The 16,022-nt window shown below is 31.9% G+C and overlaps 7 protein-coding genes across 7 annotated transcripts; 5 read left to right on the forward strand and 2 right to left on the reverse strand. All coding sequences in view use genetic code 12, as the record gives it.

Annotated features, from left to right (window-relative positions):
• Window positions 1-847: 847 nt before the first annotated feature.
• Window positions 848-2,461, reverse strand: DFJ63DRAFT_323935 (amidohydrolase; the record flags this gene model as incomplete). Its single annotated transcript, XM_064907568.1, has 1 exon — window positions 848-2,461. The coding sequence occupies one exon, from the start codon at window positions 2,459-2,461 to the stop codon at window positions 848-850; it is 1,614 nt and encodes a 537-aa protein (XP_064759371.1).
• Window positions 2,462-5,454: 2,993 nt separating this feature from the next.
• On the forward strand, window positions 5,455-7,107 carry DFJ63DRAFT_291398 (major facilitator superfamily domain-containing protein; the record flags this gene model as incomplete). The annotated part of the gene is made up of 1 exon (XM_064905394.1): window positions 5,455-7,107. One exon carries the CDS (start codon window positions 5,455-5,457, stop codon window positions 7,105-7,107), a length of 1,653 nt encoding a protein of 550 aa, XP_064759372.1.
• A 532-nt stretch (window positions 7,108-7,639) lies between these two features.
• DFJ63DRAFT_332175 (glycine-rich domain-containing protein) lies at window positions 7,640-9,912 on the forward strand (the record flags this gene model as incomplete). Its single annotated transcript, XM_064907666.1, has 1 exon — window positions 7,640-9,912. Exon 1 carries the CDS (start codon window positions 7,786-7,788, stop codon window positions 9,910-9,912), a length of 2,127 nt encoding a protein of 708 aa, XP_064759373.1. The 5' UTR covers window positions 7,640-7,785.
• An 833-nt stretch (window positions 9,913-10,745) lies between these two features.
• Window positions 10,746-11,756, forward strand: DFJ63DRAFT_290999 (protein induced by osmotic stress; the record flags this gene model as incomplete). Its single annotated transcript, XM_064905364.1, has 1 exon — window positions 10,746-11,756. One exon carries the CDS (start codon window positions 10,746-10,748, stop codon window positions 11,754-11,756), a length of 1,011 nt encoding a protein of 336 aa, XP_064759374.1.
• Window positions 11,757-12,327: 571 nt separating this feature from the next.
• On the forward strand, window positions 12,328-13,224 carry RPS3 (40S ribosomal protein uS3). The gene has a single exon (XM_064904509.1). The coding sequence runs from the start codon at window positions 12,398-12,400 to the stop codon at window positions 13,148-13,150; it is 753 nt and encodes a 250-aa protein (XP_064759375.1). The 5' UTR covers window positions 12,328-12,397; the 3' UTR covers window positions 13,151-13,224.
• Window positions 13,225-14,543: 1,319 nt separating this feature from the next.
• On the forward strand, window positions 14,544-14,983 carry DFJ63DRAFT_337957 (uncharacterized protein; the record flags this gene model as incomplete). Its single annotated transcript, XM_064908622.1, has 2 exons — window positions 14,544-14,776; window positions 14,899-14,983. 2 exons carry the CDS (start codon window positions 14,544-14,546, stop codon window positions 14,981-14,983), a joined length of 318 nt encoding a protein of 105 aa, XP_064759376.1.
• Window positions 14,984-15,275: 292 nt separating this feature from the next.
• Window positions 15,276-15,599, reverse strand: DFJ63DRAFT_291204 (uncharacterized protein; the record flags this gene model as incomplete). Its single annotated transcript, XM_064905379.1, has 1 exon — window positions 15,276-15,599. One exon carries the CDS (start codon window positions 15,597-15,599, stop codon window positions 15,276-15,278), a length of 324 nt encoding a protein of 107 aa, XP_064759377.1.
• Between the last annotated feature and the right edge of the window lie 423 nt (window positions 15,600-16,022).

Here is a 16,022-nt window from a genome sequence, read left to right on the forward strand (position 1 = left end):
GACTATTGGGATATGGATCTCATATGAAATTCCACTAATCAGTAACAGCGCTATTAACGTGTTAAAATTGTATAAAATGGATGAGACTCTACTTCTAAAAGGATGCCACCAATGCTTATTGTTACTCTCATTATATTAACCACTTAGTCGCGTTACTTGTTAGTCAGGTCAAACTAAGGTTTTTGCGTTTTTGCTAATTATGTCAAGGGTACAGGCGGGTTACGAACGAAGGTGTTGCGTAGCATGAATTTTGAAATATTTTTATTGTGGCCTGTCCCTGTCCCTTATCAGTAGAAAAAAATATTGTCTAATATTCCACTTGACAACAGAAATAAAACGTTCAACCTGCGTCGACTAAATTGTGGCGGTACCTTAAATGGCAGGTGCTCGACTACTTAGCTCTGGCGGCTTAATGGTAATATGCAGCAGTAACTAAATAACAAGATAGCGTTAGCAACTAAATGAGTAGACATTAACTAAAACACCATATAAAGCGAAGAAATTATCAGAACTAAACCACAACTTCACCACTTACTAAACTATAAAACATGACATGGAATTACATTGTTTGCGTATCACAGAAGGTTGGGGCATTAGGCTGCATATGCGATATAAATAAAAAATATCACAAGAAACAGAGTTGATAGACAATGTGTTGATTTCAACTGTTTCAAGTAGGACAATACGTGCAGCATGAATATGTAAATTACAGTTTTATAAAGAAACATTGGTATATTTTTCTCGATTTGTAAAACAACTTATCCTGTCTCAAACAGAATAAATTAAAGAAAACATGTTAAATAGATTGAAAATGTTACTAAGAGAACATATACTAGAGATTCTAACTTTAAATTGTACCTTGAAAATATTTAAGTTCATCAGTATCGTAGTCATATACTTCTTTACCTTCAAAAAATGTTTTATGTACTATAGTGTCAGCAATATTTGGAGCATTAATAAGATCACGATCTAAGAAAATGAAGTTGGCCAATTTACCCTTTTCAATACTACCTTCAATGTTTTCTTTATTAATAGCGTGAGCACCGTTAATGGTGATCATATCAACAACTTCTTTTCTAGTTAAATCCCAGCCGTGTTTATTTTCTGTAATAGCTTGTAGACCAGGGAAAATGTTTGGAGTGTCTGGTGAAAAGACCCAATCTGAACCAATGGTAAGAAGAGCACCGTGATCCTTCAAAGCATTGAATGGATAAACCGACTTTGGATTCACTTCTGGTTGAAATTCTGGATCTTGCCAAATTGCAGGACTCATTTCTGCAGTAATATTCAACTCTTTGTAACGTTTGCAGTCTTCTACTGTAACATCCATATTATGGGCTAGTTCATGTCTTGGTCCATTAGGATTCTTTTTACGTATTTCTTCGAAACAGTCTAAAGCAAATCTGGCAGATCCTTGACCACAAACATGAACTTTACAAGTTCTACCTTCAGAATCAAATTTTTCAATACCTTTTCTGAAAGTTTCTGGGGGAATTAATAACTTACTGAAATCGATTTTATCGTCTTTGATTGCGCAATGAGTTTCGTGTGGAACCCAAGGGACACCATCTAACCAACACTTTGTATATAATGGATCAAAATGTTTTGTTTTATATGTTTCAACATTAGGCTTATAGACAGTATGATGAAGATTACCAATTGATTCAGCCGAAAAAGCTCCAGCACCATACCAAACAACATGAGCAGATATATGAAGACTTAAACCTTTTGTTTTTTCCAATTCTCTTGCTGTATCTAAATAGATTGTATTAGCTGAAGCTTCCTGGACAGACGTAACACCAAAACGATTTAACATTTTGACCCCATACTCAAGTGCCTCGGTATTATACTTCAAGTTATATTTTGGCATACTGTAAAAAATCTTGGACGCAGCCATTTCTACCAATTCTCCAGTAATAGAACCATCTTCACGTCTAACAAAGTATCCACCTGGGGGATCTTCAGGATCATCCTCGTAACCGACAGCTCTTAAAGCAGCAGTGTTCACAAAAATATTGTGAGTTGTATATTCTCTGATAACAACTGGTTGATCACCAAACGCTTCATCTAAGAATTGTCTATCAGGTTTACCATCCTTGAAATTAGCATAATGATAGAAGTTACCAACAAGCCAATTACTAACAGCGTCTAAATGTTTACACCCATCCCTATGCTCCTTCAATTTCTCAACAATTTCTTCAGGTCCAGTAGTGGTACCCAACTTAGCTTCGAAAAGCTTCTCTTGGGAAGCCATTAATAAATGACAATGAGCGTCATGGATACCTGGCATAACAAATCTACCCTTTAAATCAATGACTTCTAATCCTTTGGCCAATGCCAAAATCTCTGCAGTAGTACCAACATCCCCAAAAAAACCATCCTCAGTAACAATAAATGCTTCAGCTGTTGACCTCTTGTCATCAACCGTATAGACGTTTCCGTTGACGTAAGCTTTTGACATTCTTACTTTTTGTAATTTCTTGATCAAATTGTTTGAGTCAACAAAACAATAGGGCAGTATCGTTTTATCTTGCAAATCAGAAACGGATGGGATTATATATTCTTTTCATTATCTCTTTATGTGGGGTAGTCTCGATTAGATAAGACCTCGAGATTGGATTATTCTCGATTAGATAAGAACTCGAGATAAGATGAACTTCATTAATATTTCCTAATACAAGAAATTAATCCTTTTTAATCCATTAGTAGGTATAATATACCCATTCAAAACCGATAACAAGACGTAAAAGTGACCACCACTCAAAGTTCTTATCTGACATTTTTGCTTACTTCTTTTCTTATCAGAAATTCATACACCACTTAACAAAAACATTCTAAAATTCTTGACAATAAAGATATGGGATAGTTTCAATTAACTTCATTAGGACAAAAAGATATATATCACTTGAATTGGAAAACTAATCCAATTAGATTGAATTGATAAAGGATAAATTGTTATCTCATATTGGACCATTAATGGCTTAGTACCTCAAATTAGGAAATTTATTGATTATTTAGGCAAAGCTATATTAATTAATAAAATATCATTTCATGCATCATTAGTTCTTGTTTGACGGCCCCGAAGTAGAATAATTTCGCTCAGTATATTAACTAGATTTTTCCTATGATTGAAAGACTATCTCACATTGAGGTTATTGCATTTCTATTTGTAAATTACTGTTAAACGAAACGTGAAGCTTTTTTGTTTTATTTTGCAGGCTATGCTATCACTAGTTTCATTTTAGAAAAGTGAATTATGAAAGAACTAGTTTTGCGTTCAAAGAAGATGAATTAATGTTAAAGATGACCACTTCTTTAAATCAGGTTAATAAAACTTACTAATCAGTTGAATTCAATAAACCGCAAATAAACGGAGAATAGCGTTAGATCGAAGCTAAACCGGTGCTACTTAACCTAAGGATTAGACTTTTAAACCAGTTCTATACATATTTTGATATATTTTGCCTATTTATTAAAGTATTTTTAGAAATTATATAATACTGCATGATTCATTTGTGCATATATTTTTATCATAAAATATCCCCATTACACAAAACCAAAAACTAGGGGGTGTGTGAATTTCATTGCTGCACAATTTAGACGCCGACTGTTGTTGCTCAAAAAAAAAAAACGGCTGAACCTATTGGCAATTATTTTTTGAGGCAGAATCCGTCAACCGCAGATACCGTTATCGTTGTGATAACAGAATGGTATTTGAATTGGTATACGCTTTTTATTTTTTTGCACCAGAAAGATGTATTAGGTTTAAAGGCTGGGTCTTACTACCCAATTTAGAAAGCGCATATTCACCACCGTTTAAACTGTAAATCTCTAATCTACCACTCATTACATAATTACTTACTTAATTATGTAATTACTTAATTATGTAAAGAGAGACAAAATTTCAAACCAGAACTATTGATTGGTATATTTCAACAATATGCGGTTCCTGACATTTTGATAAGAGATAAGGCATGATATTGAAAAAGCTTTTGCATACTGTATTTCACAGGAGAATGTCGCAGGACACTGAAGTTTTAGACTCTAGGCAATGCTGAAATGATACTGTATTCTGAAAAATGAATCAAATTTTTATAAGGGATTAATTTTAACCAGATCCTGCAATTAAAGTACAATTAAGTAGAGAGTTAAGTTCTTTTAAATAGGATAAATATTTGCTAATGTTGCTTGTTTTAATTGCTCAAGTTATGAAATATATGCTTGCAAACTGAAATTAACTATGGGCATGCCTAACAAACTTAAGTCAAGCGTCATCATCTACTCAGTATTTCATTGAGCTCGAATTCAATTGACTTAGCTGTAGTAATTTAATTTGTCCTTAGTCAAATTGGTTAATTCACTTAACCATATAGTAAACATCCAACTACATAATTGTAAAGCATGATGACATGCAATTCAATATCAGATTAGATTTAATTAATTTCAATGTCTGCCGTATTTCTCATCTTATTTCTCACTATACTTTCATTAAAGAAACTGCGACATTGGTCTGGGAAATCCTTTTTTAACCGGAACTAGGCATATTATCAATATCGAAAGTTCCACGCCAAATTACTCTGGTGTGAAAGACAAATAAATTAAATAATAAATTGTTTGTTTATCATTGAAATTAGATAACAAATCAACCAATGAAATCCTTGCTACACTATTACTTGATTGCAAATGGAGTTTTCTTTCTTTGTTTCAAGTAACGTAGTTCTTTTGATTTTAATTATAATATTTTACTTGGCTGGAATCTTCAATAAAACTTTCTTCGATATTGAGAAAAGTATGAAGTCATAATTATGTTTCTTATTGAAGTAAAAGTAAACGACAACGTACCCCCCGTATTATTCAAATCTCAATAAGATAACCATATTTTGAAATGTCTCTTCTTGTAGTAAAAGTTTCCCATTTATGAATCTAATATTAAGGATTTCTTTTCTTAATCAAAATAAAATACAAACAACAGCTTTGGTAGATGCATTTCACTTTTACTATTGGTACGTTTCGCAATGTACCTTTTTGTAGTAAAAGTTTCCCATCTGTGAATCGAAGATTGGGGATTTCTTTTCTTAATCAATATAGAACATAAACAACAGCTTTGATAAATATATTTCACTTTTATTATTGGTAACAGGATAACCATATTTCAAAATGTCTCTTCTTGCAGTAAAAGTTTCCCATCTGTGAATAGAAGATTGGGGATTTCTTTTCTTAATCAAAATAAAACACAAACAATAGCTTTGATAGATATATTTCACTTTGCTATTGGTGATAGTGATCTTATCTTTTCTTAATCAAAATAAACCTCGAACAACAGCTTTGATAGATATTTCACTTTCAGTATTGGTGATAGTGACTTTATATAAGTGAAGTTGATATTCCATGATCACTGTAAACATCTCAGTCATAATTAAACATATTAATAAATTAATAAATTAACAACGTGAAATGACACAAGAAGAATCTAAATTTGAAGAGGTTAGAATACCTGGAACTATCCATTTGGTGGATCTCGAAGGTACAATGGATGTTAAGCATGAAGAAGGTGATAATATTGTTTTAATTCCTCAACCAACCGATGATCCAGAAGATCCATTGAATTGGAGTAAATGGAGAAAAAGAAAGGTTGCTTTATGTCTTTTATTAGCTGTTTTCGTTGGTGATATTCTTACCACTTCCCTTTCTGCTGTTTTATTAGTTATTGAAGAAGATACTGGTATTACATTGACTGATTTAAATACTGGTGTCGGAGTTCAATACTTATTCTTTGGTTGGTCCAATCTTTTATGGCAGCCTCTTGGTTTAACTTTTGGTAGACGTCCTATTATTTTATTTTGTGGATTAGGATGTATGCTTTGTACAGTCTGGACATCTTATGTGAAAACTACTGGTGAATGGTATGCTAATAGACTTATATGTGGATTTTTCTATGGACCAATTGAGACTCTAATTGAAATCTCCATAGCTGATATATATCAAGTTCATCTTCGTGGAGGTTGGATTGCCTGGTATTGTTGGACTTTATTTAATGTTCCATTCTTAAGTGGTATCGTTGCAGGTTTTATTTCAGATGCTAAAGGATGGAGATGGATTCAATTCATTGCAGCAATCATTTCTTCCTTTTGTCTTATCGTGATGTTTTTCTTCATGGAAGAAACTATGTTTTACCGTGATCCTGCTTTAGAATTAGATCTGGTTGAAGAAGTAAAATCTGACGGATCGTCACTGGAACTTGATCCAAAGAAATCAAACTATAAAGTTGAAGTTGCTAAAGTTCCTAGTACTGAAGATTTACCTGAAGACGTAGAAGTAGCTGAAACTTATCAAATTAAAACATTTTCTCAAAGACTTAAGTTTTGGGGTGCAAGAGATCCAAGACAAAAGAATGTTTTCTTTCAATCGATGTATATGCCATTCGTTCTAGTACAATTCATTCCAATTTTGTACGCTGGTCTTACAGTTGGAGTTGTACTTAGTGTTTTCAATATTGTTAATGCTACCATCTCAACTGTTCTTTCATCTCCTCCTTATAATTTTTCAGCTAACATGATTGGAGTCTTTTTCATTTCTCCTGCCATTGGAATATCCATTGGTTCGTTTTTTGCAGGTGCAATTGTTGATAAATTTACCATTAGACAAGCAAGAAGAGGTAAAGGTTTTAGGGAACCAGAATCACGTCTTTGGCTTGCGGTCGTACCATTGGTGATCCATCCATTGGGATGTTTACTTTATGGAATTGGAGCTTCCCATGGAATTCATTGGGTTGGATTGGCATTTGGGTTAGGTATGATTTGTTCAACCTTTCCAATTGGTTCAGCCATTGCTATCAATTATATCATTGATTGTTATAAAGAAGTGTCTGGTGATGGACTTGTTACAATGATTTTAATTCGTAACACTATGGGTTTTGGCTTTAGTTATGCAGTCACTCCATGGTTATTAGCAGTTGGAACTCAAAATCTTTATATTGCCATTGCTTTTATCGGAGTTTTCTTTTGGTCACTTTCATTTATAATGATTTTGTTTGGTAAGAAGTTGAGAAAGTCAAATGCAGCAACTTACTGGAACTTAGTTAGTAAACATGGATTAAAAGCTCATTAAATCAATGTCTTGTTGGTTGTCTTGACTTTATCTTCTCTTGTTCTATCTGATTTTTCTTACGTTCGTTACCTTATCTTTATCTTTTTTTTTTAATCTTTTTGAACTTAATTCTGGTTATATCCTCTTTAGTTCTTCGTGTGTTCTTTCCTTTAGCTAGCCTAATGCTATGTTTATATGTTTTATAATTTAATAATTAATGTAAACTATTTATATGACCATCCTGTGCATTTAATGATCTATTGTTGACTAAAATGAAATGTAATCGACGAGTGATTTGATTTACCCCCCAGAGTTTTGAGCGGCGCCGCGGGAACAAAGTGCTAGCCTATCTAGTGGTGAAGTATTACAATTAAAATCTATTAATTTTTAAGATATCACTATTCCTCACATGTCTCTCATACATCCACACCAATAGTACATCCTCTACAACCGTAATCCAAGTGTTAATGGTGGATAATAAGCTACAAATTAGGAGGAAAAGAAGAAGTGATAATAACAATGGAGGATTTGATTTTCCTTTCATTTTCTCACTTCCCTTTTAGTAAAACTGGAAACTGGAAGGGCAAAATAATAATTCCACCAGCCTCGTTAATTAATCGGTCGATATAACAATATTACTATGCTATATAGGATTCCTGTTTATTATTCAATTTGACTAATTAATCATCATTCATCAAGATGAGTGAAGCGTTGCCAAGTTATGAAACTGTCATGGACAGTGGAAATGGAAACTCTGCTAACTTGACGAATCTACCGGAAACCAACATGAAAGATGCCTTTGCATTTACCCATATCCTTGCAAATAGTGACTCCCACAAAGACTATACAACGTATAAGTATTACAATGATACACAATTGAATCAACACGTTCCTTCAATTCCTGAAGAAATCACCCACTTAAAGTTGTTGAAAGCTTTTGGAAATTTAAAACAACACATTTGTCAGGGGTTAAATGATGATAAAGATATTGAATGTGTCTGGAAAGCCTTTGTTACCAATTCAGTTAGAAGATTCATAACGTTTGTTAGTGCTTTAAAGGTTACACTTCATGATCCATTCGTCCCACCAATGCAACCACAGGGTGCTACGTTAATTGAACATACTGAGTATTTCAATAAAATACCGAAAAGTAAAGGTTTGGCCGAATCTCTTAATGACATGTTACCTCCTTTAGATATACTTATGGTATGGCATTCATTCTTATTAAATCCCAAAGCTGCTTTTGATACTTTTGCTAGGAATGATTTTTTACCATTTCTATTTCATCCTTTCCCCCTCCAACAAATAGATGAAGCAATTTCGAATACTGACTTTGGATATCATCCAAAGACTTCATATGTAACTCGCTTCAACCAGCTAATGAAAGAATATGGATGTGAACTAGCTTATGAATTTAATGAGCCATTTATCCCTGAAAATATAACTATTCCAATTAGATGCCCCGTTTGCAATATTACGATAGCTGTTTCATGTTTAAGTAATACTATTGCTAATAGTGGATTTGCTGATGGAGACTTTAAATCTGATGTTTTCTCTGACTGTGAATGCAAATGTGGCTATTCTAATACAATTACCCATGATGATTTAAGGAAACGTGAATTACATTCAGATTTAACGGGTGGATTGATTTTACCGGGTATTTATAAACTTAGATCGATCCATATGAGAAAGGATAGGGTGTATCGCTCAGATGTTATGCTAGTTAATGAAGAATTGAAATCAATGTCTCTTCGCTTGAGAGAAAGAAAACGTCTCAGTAATTATCTGACTAGTTTATCAACTACAATTGAAGCTTTTAGTGCCATCCCATCACGCAATATAAGAGCAATTGCTATATACAGAGAGTATTTCAGTATGAATTTAATCCATTTAACCATTCCACGAGCTGACACTATTAAAATTGGGGAAGACTTAGTTGGTTGCGTACTAAGACAAGAAAGATTTATCAAAAAAATGAATGAGATAAATTGGTTAGAATCCCCTTTGATTGATAAAACTTTAACCAATGCAAATATTAGATACTCAAGATTCTGGAAAATGTTGATAAACTCAGATTTTATGGTGGTGCCAACTTTGGATATTGATTTAGTTTGGCATACTCATCAATTATCGTTTCATTATTATCATCAGCAAAGTTCATTGCGTGGCAGGCCCTTTATAGATCATGATGATAAAGTTGATGAATCAATATTAGATAAATGTTATGAAAGAACAGCCAAGACTTACAGAAAACTTTACAATGAAGATTACTCGATTTGTTTATGTTGGTATTGTATAGCGGTTAGAGACAACTCTAAACCGTTGTTTAAAAAGATTTTTAGAAAATCAAAAGAGTCTGACAAAAAAGATGAATACGATGTTGTTTATTCTGGTGGTAACGATTCGAGTCATGTAAGTATTCATAATGCCATATCTTTCCCTTCGTCAAAAGCAGCAAAAGGTCATAATAACTTGATGAAAAAATATAATGTTTCCAAAGATGCCAATTTGCCTTTTAGCGACCCTGTTCTTGGAGGTGGTGCTTATATGTATCCTTACCTTTATGTTATTCCTCCATTAGCACCAATTCCACTTCTTGGTATGGGATTTTATGGAAATACATTCTGTGGAGGAGCTGGAGGAGGTCTAGGCCTTGGAGCTTGTGGTAGTGGTGCTTGTTCTGGCAGTTCAGCATGTGCAAATGGTGGAGGAGGTGTCTGTGGTGGAGGAGCATTCGGTGGAGGAGGAGGAGGATGTGGAGGAGGAGGTGGATGTGGTGGAGGAGGTGGATGTGGTGGAGGAGGGTGTGGTGGAGGAGGAAATTAGTTTATAGGTTATTTAGTAATAAGTTGCGAAACTTTTCACGATTTTTATAAATTTTCAATATAGAAATAAATGATTTTAAAAAGCCGTTTAAATCATATTATTGATAAATTAATGAATCGAGGCATGGTTTAAATATCTTCCTCAGTAGATTCTCTCGATATTATTGGAAAATAAATTACTTCAATATGTAAATGTGAGATCTTGCTTAATTGCGCAAAGATTCATTTCAAGATATTACAACCTAGCACAATGCCAACATTCATTTCCAATGGGATGGTTTCCAATCTTTACTTCAACATTACATGAATCAGACGAGATTACCAACTACATTATATTATTATCTGTTAAGATCCCATTTTTATAACTCAATTTACTAATTAGATAAAATGTTAAAACTAAGCCCTTTCGTAAAATCACCAGCGCTCCCCTCCCTCTAAAGTATCTATTGTCTCCGATTGTTTGATATCCAGCAGATGAAAATTTATGTTGTAACCTGTTTAACTTGGTATTAAGGGGCAAAGGGCAAGTTAATAGATTTTCTGCCATTGTTACGTCATAGTATATTGAATCCCGTAACGCTTCCCCTTTTTAACATGAACTTTAAATTCTCTTAGTATAGAGGTTACTGAAGTGGGTTATGGGTTTTGGGTTATGGTTTTATTGTTTCTAATATATGTCAAACAATTCTTATTGTAGTATGGGCAATTATAAGCTAGAATTTATGTTTGATCCTTATTCAAATGGTATAATAACTATATAATGGAATTAAATATCCTTTCATCATTATAATTGAATTTAATTGAATTGAATATTACTAAATCAATAAACCCAAAATGACTTCATTCGATCATATTTTCATTTCAGGTGCAACAGGATACATTGCTCTACATATTATATCTCAATTATTATCATCAGGCAGGACAGTTATTGGATCAGTTAGATCCATTGAAAAAGGTGAATATCTCGTTAAACTATTCGACAACTCTAAATTCTCGTATGTGGTAGTCCCCATTTTAGAAAAAGAAGGAGCGTTTGATGAAGCTCTAAAAGCAAATCTTGAAGTAACAATCTTCTTACATACTGCTTCACCGCTTCAACCCATTCTCAATAGTGAACATCCTGAACAGGAAATCTTAATCCCAGCTATAGATGGAACTAAATATGTACTTAAATCAATCAAGGAACATGCACCCCAGATTAAAAGAGTGGTTTATACAAGTTCAATCGCTGCATGCGCTACGCCTGATCAACTTGCTGATCCAACTTATAAAAGTGGAGAATCTACATGGACGGATATAAGTTATGAATTAGGTAAATCGAATTCATATTTAGCATATGTTGTATCGAAAACATTTGCAGAACGTGAAGCATGGGATTTTGTCAAATCTGAATCACCCAATTTCACTCTCTCTAGTATAAATCCCACATTTGCTTTTGGACCTCAAATTGATCCAAGTAAGACAAAGGATTTAAACTTTTCGGCACAAATTGTAGGTAATGTTCTAAATTTCAAAAATAATGAACCAATCCCAACTTTTATAGGAGCAATGATTGATGTTAGAGATATTGCAAAAGCTCATATCTTAGCATTTGAAAAGGATGAAGCACAAGGGAAGAGATTTGTTCTTAATGAAGGTTTGTTTACTAATCAAACTTTAGTTGATATTATTAGAAAAGAGTTTCCTCAATTATATGATGTTTTACCGGTTGGAGTTCCCTATGATTATGATTCGATAATAGTTGGAGCATATGATGATCATAATGCTAGGTCGATTTTAAAAATTAATTATATTTCTATTGAAGAATCAGTTAATGATACGATTAGACAAATTTTAGAAAATTAATTAATTATTAGTAAATAAATTTTTAAATATACAAATAAGTTGCGAAATTATTCAAAATTGTCCCCTTTAATGAATTTTAAGATTTTTTACCATAAACACATAATATGCATAATACGTAAAAGCTTTCGTTCTTTTCTTTCTTAATATCTTAACATTAATAGTAAGAAAACCGACGAATCTAGGTATCTTCATATCTAGTCCCACCTCCATCCTCCAGCTTTCTGTACTTTGTTTCTCAATTCTATCTATGTTTATAATCTCCTAGAGAAGAGTGTTAAATTCAAAATAATTCTAACACTCTCTCAACTCGTTATATAATGTTTCCTTAATCAGATTTTAAAGCTTTCATATTGAAATTTAAAGTAATAATATAAACTGTTAATTACTGTGTAACCCCATACTCAAATAATTGCAATCATTATTGCTTTCTCAATCCTTACATAATCCATTCATACAAAATTACATAATCATAGATTTCTCAAATTTTTTTGAAATCTTTAAAAGTCGTGCATCAACACAAAAAATGATGAAAATTTTTTCAAGTCGTTTGAGAGTTGAGTATAGAAAATTTTTTTTTTCATTCATAATTTTAACTATTAACGTTTATTCTTTTAATTAATTAATCAATCAAACTTATTACAATGGTTAACGCAATTTTATCTAAAAAAAGAAAGTTAGTAGCCGACGGTGTTTTCTTCGCCGAATTAAATGAATTCTTCACCAGAGAATTAGCTGCTGAAGGTTATGCTGGTGTTGAAGTTAGAAAAACTCCAACCAAATTAGAAGTTATTGTTAAAGCTTCCAACACCAAAGATGTTTTAGGTGAACAAGGTAGAAGAATCCATGAATTAACTTCATTAATTGTTAAGAGATTCAAATTATCCCCAGAAGGTATTGTTATCTATGCTGAAAGAGTTGAAGAACGTGGTTTAAGTGCTGCTGTTCAAGCTGAAGGTTTAAAAGCCAAATTATTATCTGGTTTACCAATCAGAAGAGCTGCTTATGGTGTTTTAAGATTTGCTATGGGTGCTGGTGCCAAGGGTGTTGAAGTTGTTATTTCTGGTAAATTAAGAGCTGCCAGAGCTAAATCTCAAAAATATGCTGATGGTTTCATGATTCATTCTGGTCAACCAACCAATGATTTCATTGATATTGCCATTAGACATGTTTTAATGAGACAAGGTGTTTTAGGTGTTAAAGTTAAGATTATGAAGGATCCAGCTGCCAATAAGAGAGGTCCAAAAGCTTTACCTGATGCTGTTAAAATCGATGAAGTTAAAGATGAAGGAGAAATCATTAGAGCCCCAACTGTTAAGTCTCATAAACAAGCTCCAGCTCCAGCCCCAGTTGCTGCTGCTCCAGCTGTTGAAACTGCTGAACCAGTTGCTGCTTAAGTTAATTAAAATTTGTTAATAATCATATAATATAATACATTTTTTTAATTTTCTTATACCAAATATTTGTGATTGTAGATTTGTAGTAATAATGAGAGAAATTTTAGTTAAGTAGATGTTAAAAGGTGAAATGGTATCATAGTAATAGATGTAATCTTCATAAGTGATACTTTTTGATTAAGTATATGTGAAGAGATAGTTTTGGTTTAAAATTGAAAAACTAATCATGTGACAAATCACATGATCTATTTTTTTCGTAACGCTTACATAATCAGGGGATAAACGACTCAAAAATAAATGGCAACGCAAAGCGATAAAATGAATCATCTAAAAACAAAAAAGAAGAAGGAAAAAATACATAATTAAAATAAACATCAGTTGATAAATTACCAAGAATAAATAGTGGCTATAATAATTAAGCATATTATTAGTTTAAGTATGGGGGATGTACCTTATAGCTCGGTTAACTAAGTATGATATGATATGATTGTAAGTATTTGATTGATTGGTGACCTAAGTAATGAAATCATAACATGGTATGGTGGTGGTAGTCGTAGTCGTAGTAGTCATAGATAGAGATGACTTAAGACAGAGATGATCACAAAATCAATTTAGTGTTAAGATAGGAGTTAGCTAATCTATTAAAGTGCTATTAAATTAAGTTGTAAAGTAACACTATCTGGAGAAAAAGAGGGGAAGTACTTTAAAATTAGTTAGTTCATCTTACTATGACTATTACATTATGGAAGTACATGTCCATAAAAACGTTGTGGGTTTTTTAATGAAATGAAATGAAATGAAAAAAACTTCTATTATTTGAGTAAATAATAATAACAAAACAAATCATCGTAACTGAAAAATTTGTCTCTCCTATTTTTTATAATTATTAATCAGTATAATTGCCATCGGCAATAAATGATTGATTGAGTGAGTCGGCTCATGGATCATAGTTATAGTTATAGCCTTGAGATAACCATAAGTTGATGTTATATAATATATGTACAGTTAAGACGTCATTTATCCCCCATAGTAAAGTAAAGTAAAATAAAATAAACTCCCTCAATCAGTCAGTGATTTTAATTTTGCTTCCTCTACTCCGAGGATGTAACAGAAAAAAAAACTTCTTCTCTCTTAACTATGAGTACTCCGAAATACTACACAAAATAAATATTTACATCATTTATATTTTATAAGCCATAGTTAAGCAAGGAAGGAGATGGATGGATGATTAATTGATAAGTCGGAGTTTAATGTCCCCGAACCTTAGTATATAATTATGATATGAAAATATTGATATAAATAAATATCATTTCCCCCAGATCTATAAACTTTTTCAAATTTATTAATTTTCATTCTTTATTCATCATATACATACAACCATAACTAATCTACCATGACTTTCAATAGTAATCATAAATTTTTAATTTTATCAAATGAAATTTCAGAACCATTTGTTATTCCAAATGTTTCTCCTGTTTCTTCACCTCAATTATTAGCTATTCCAACTTCAAATCCTCCCACTACTCAATTTAGAAGATTATCAAATACTGTAACTGAACCAATCCCAATCATTGATCATAAACATGAATCTGAATCAGAAGCTACCTTAGTTTCTGAAAGAGATATGTCAATTATTGACTTGAATTAGTAGGTTTATTACTACTATTCCATTTCATTCATTCATTCATTTCATACAGTTTATTTTTTCAGTTCAGTTATTTTGAGTTAGTTAAAGGTTTCTTATTCAGGTTTTCAAATTATACAAATTATACATTATTATTATTTCTTCCATATTTATCATATCAACATTGGTTTTTAAAAAAAGGTTTATGAATCATAAATAAATAAATAAATAAAAATATTCCCTTCATTTCATAAAAGAGAAAGATATCATGAATATTTAATGATATTTTCATTTAATCAATCATTTTTCTTATATATATATATATAATTATTATTATACATACAAAAATATATTTTTTTATTTCTACTAAATTCGTAAAACATGTAATCATATAATCATAGTTACTATATACTTTATTTACCCTATTTTATTTACAAATGGTTAAGGGGAAATATTTTGATGGCTTAACAACTGATAAAATTCAATTCTAACGAATTGAATCTAAAAGAATGGATAAAATTCATTATACTTCTTCAAATAATAACCAGTACCTAAACTTCCTAACCCAATTAAAACCAAAGGTAAAGGTTTCTTAAATTGAGTTTTAACCCCTCTAGATAACCCTGCTAATAATAAAACCGTTGAATTAAACACTGCTAATTCTAATCCATAATCACCATTTTGTTTTAATAAATATCCACTAACCCCATATAATGAACCTAAAGTGACACCGGCAATTAAGGATGGTAACGATCCTTTACGAGTATATCCTATGATACCTCCGATGGTACATAATCCTGATAATGTGAATGCTGGATGTTCCATTGTATTAATTAGTTAAATTGATTAAAGTTGATTAATTGATGGATTGATTGATTAATGTTGTTTGTTGATTTGCCATCTGATAAATTTGTCTTCAGACTTCAATTTTTGTTCGGTAATTCGGTCTTACTTTTATACTATAATCCACACCTAAGAAATTTATGAGTATGTAAGAAATTACGTAAGGACGAGAATTAAAAAAAATAAAATAATAATAAAATGTACCACAATCATAGTTTTTAGTAGTAACTATACGTACGTTATGTAGGTAAAGTGAGAGTCATAGAGAGATATCCCATAATAATTACAGTGAATATATATGAATGAGTTAGTGTCAATCTGTACGATTCACAATTATATTATCATTATGTCGATGGTATATTGAATGTCTGACATATTTGAACCGTTTCATCCACACAAAATTAC

This window comes from Scheffersomyces coipomensis, assembly GCF_036884675.1.
Source record: "Scheffersomyces coipomensis strain NRRL Y-17651 chromosome Unknown DFJ63scaffold_9, whole genome shotgun sequence".
In the NCBI taxonomy this organism is placed as follows: domain Eukaryota; kingdom Fungi; phylum Ascomycota; class Pichiomycetes; order Serinales; family Debaryomycetaceae; genus Scheffersomyces; species Scheffersomyces coipomensis.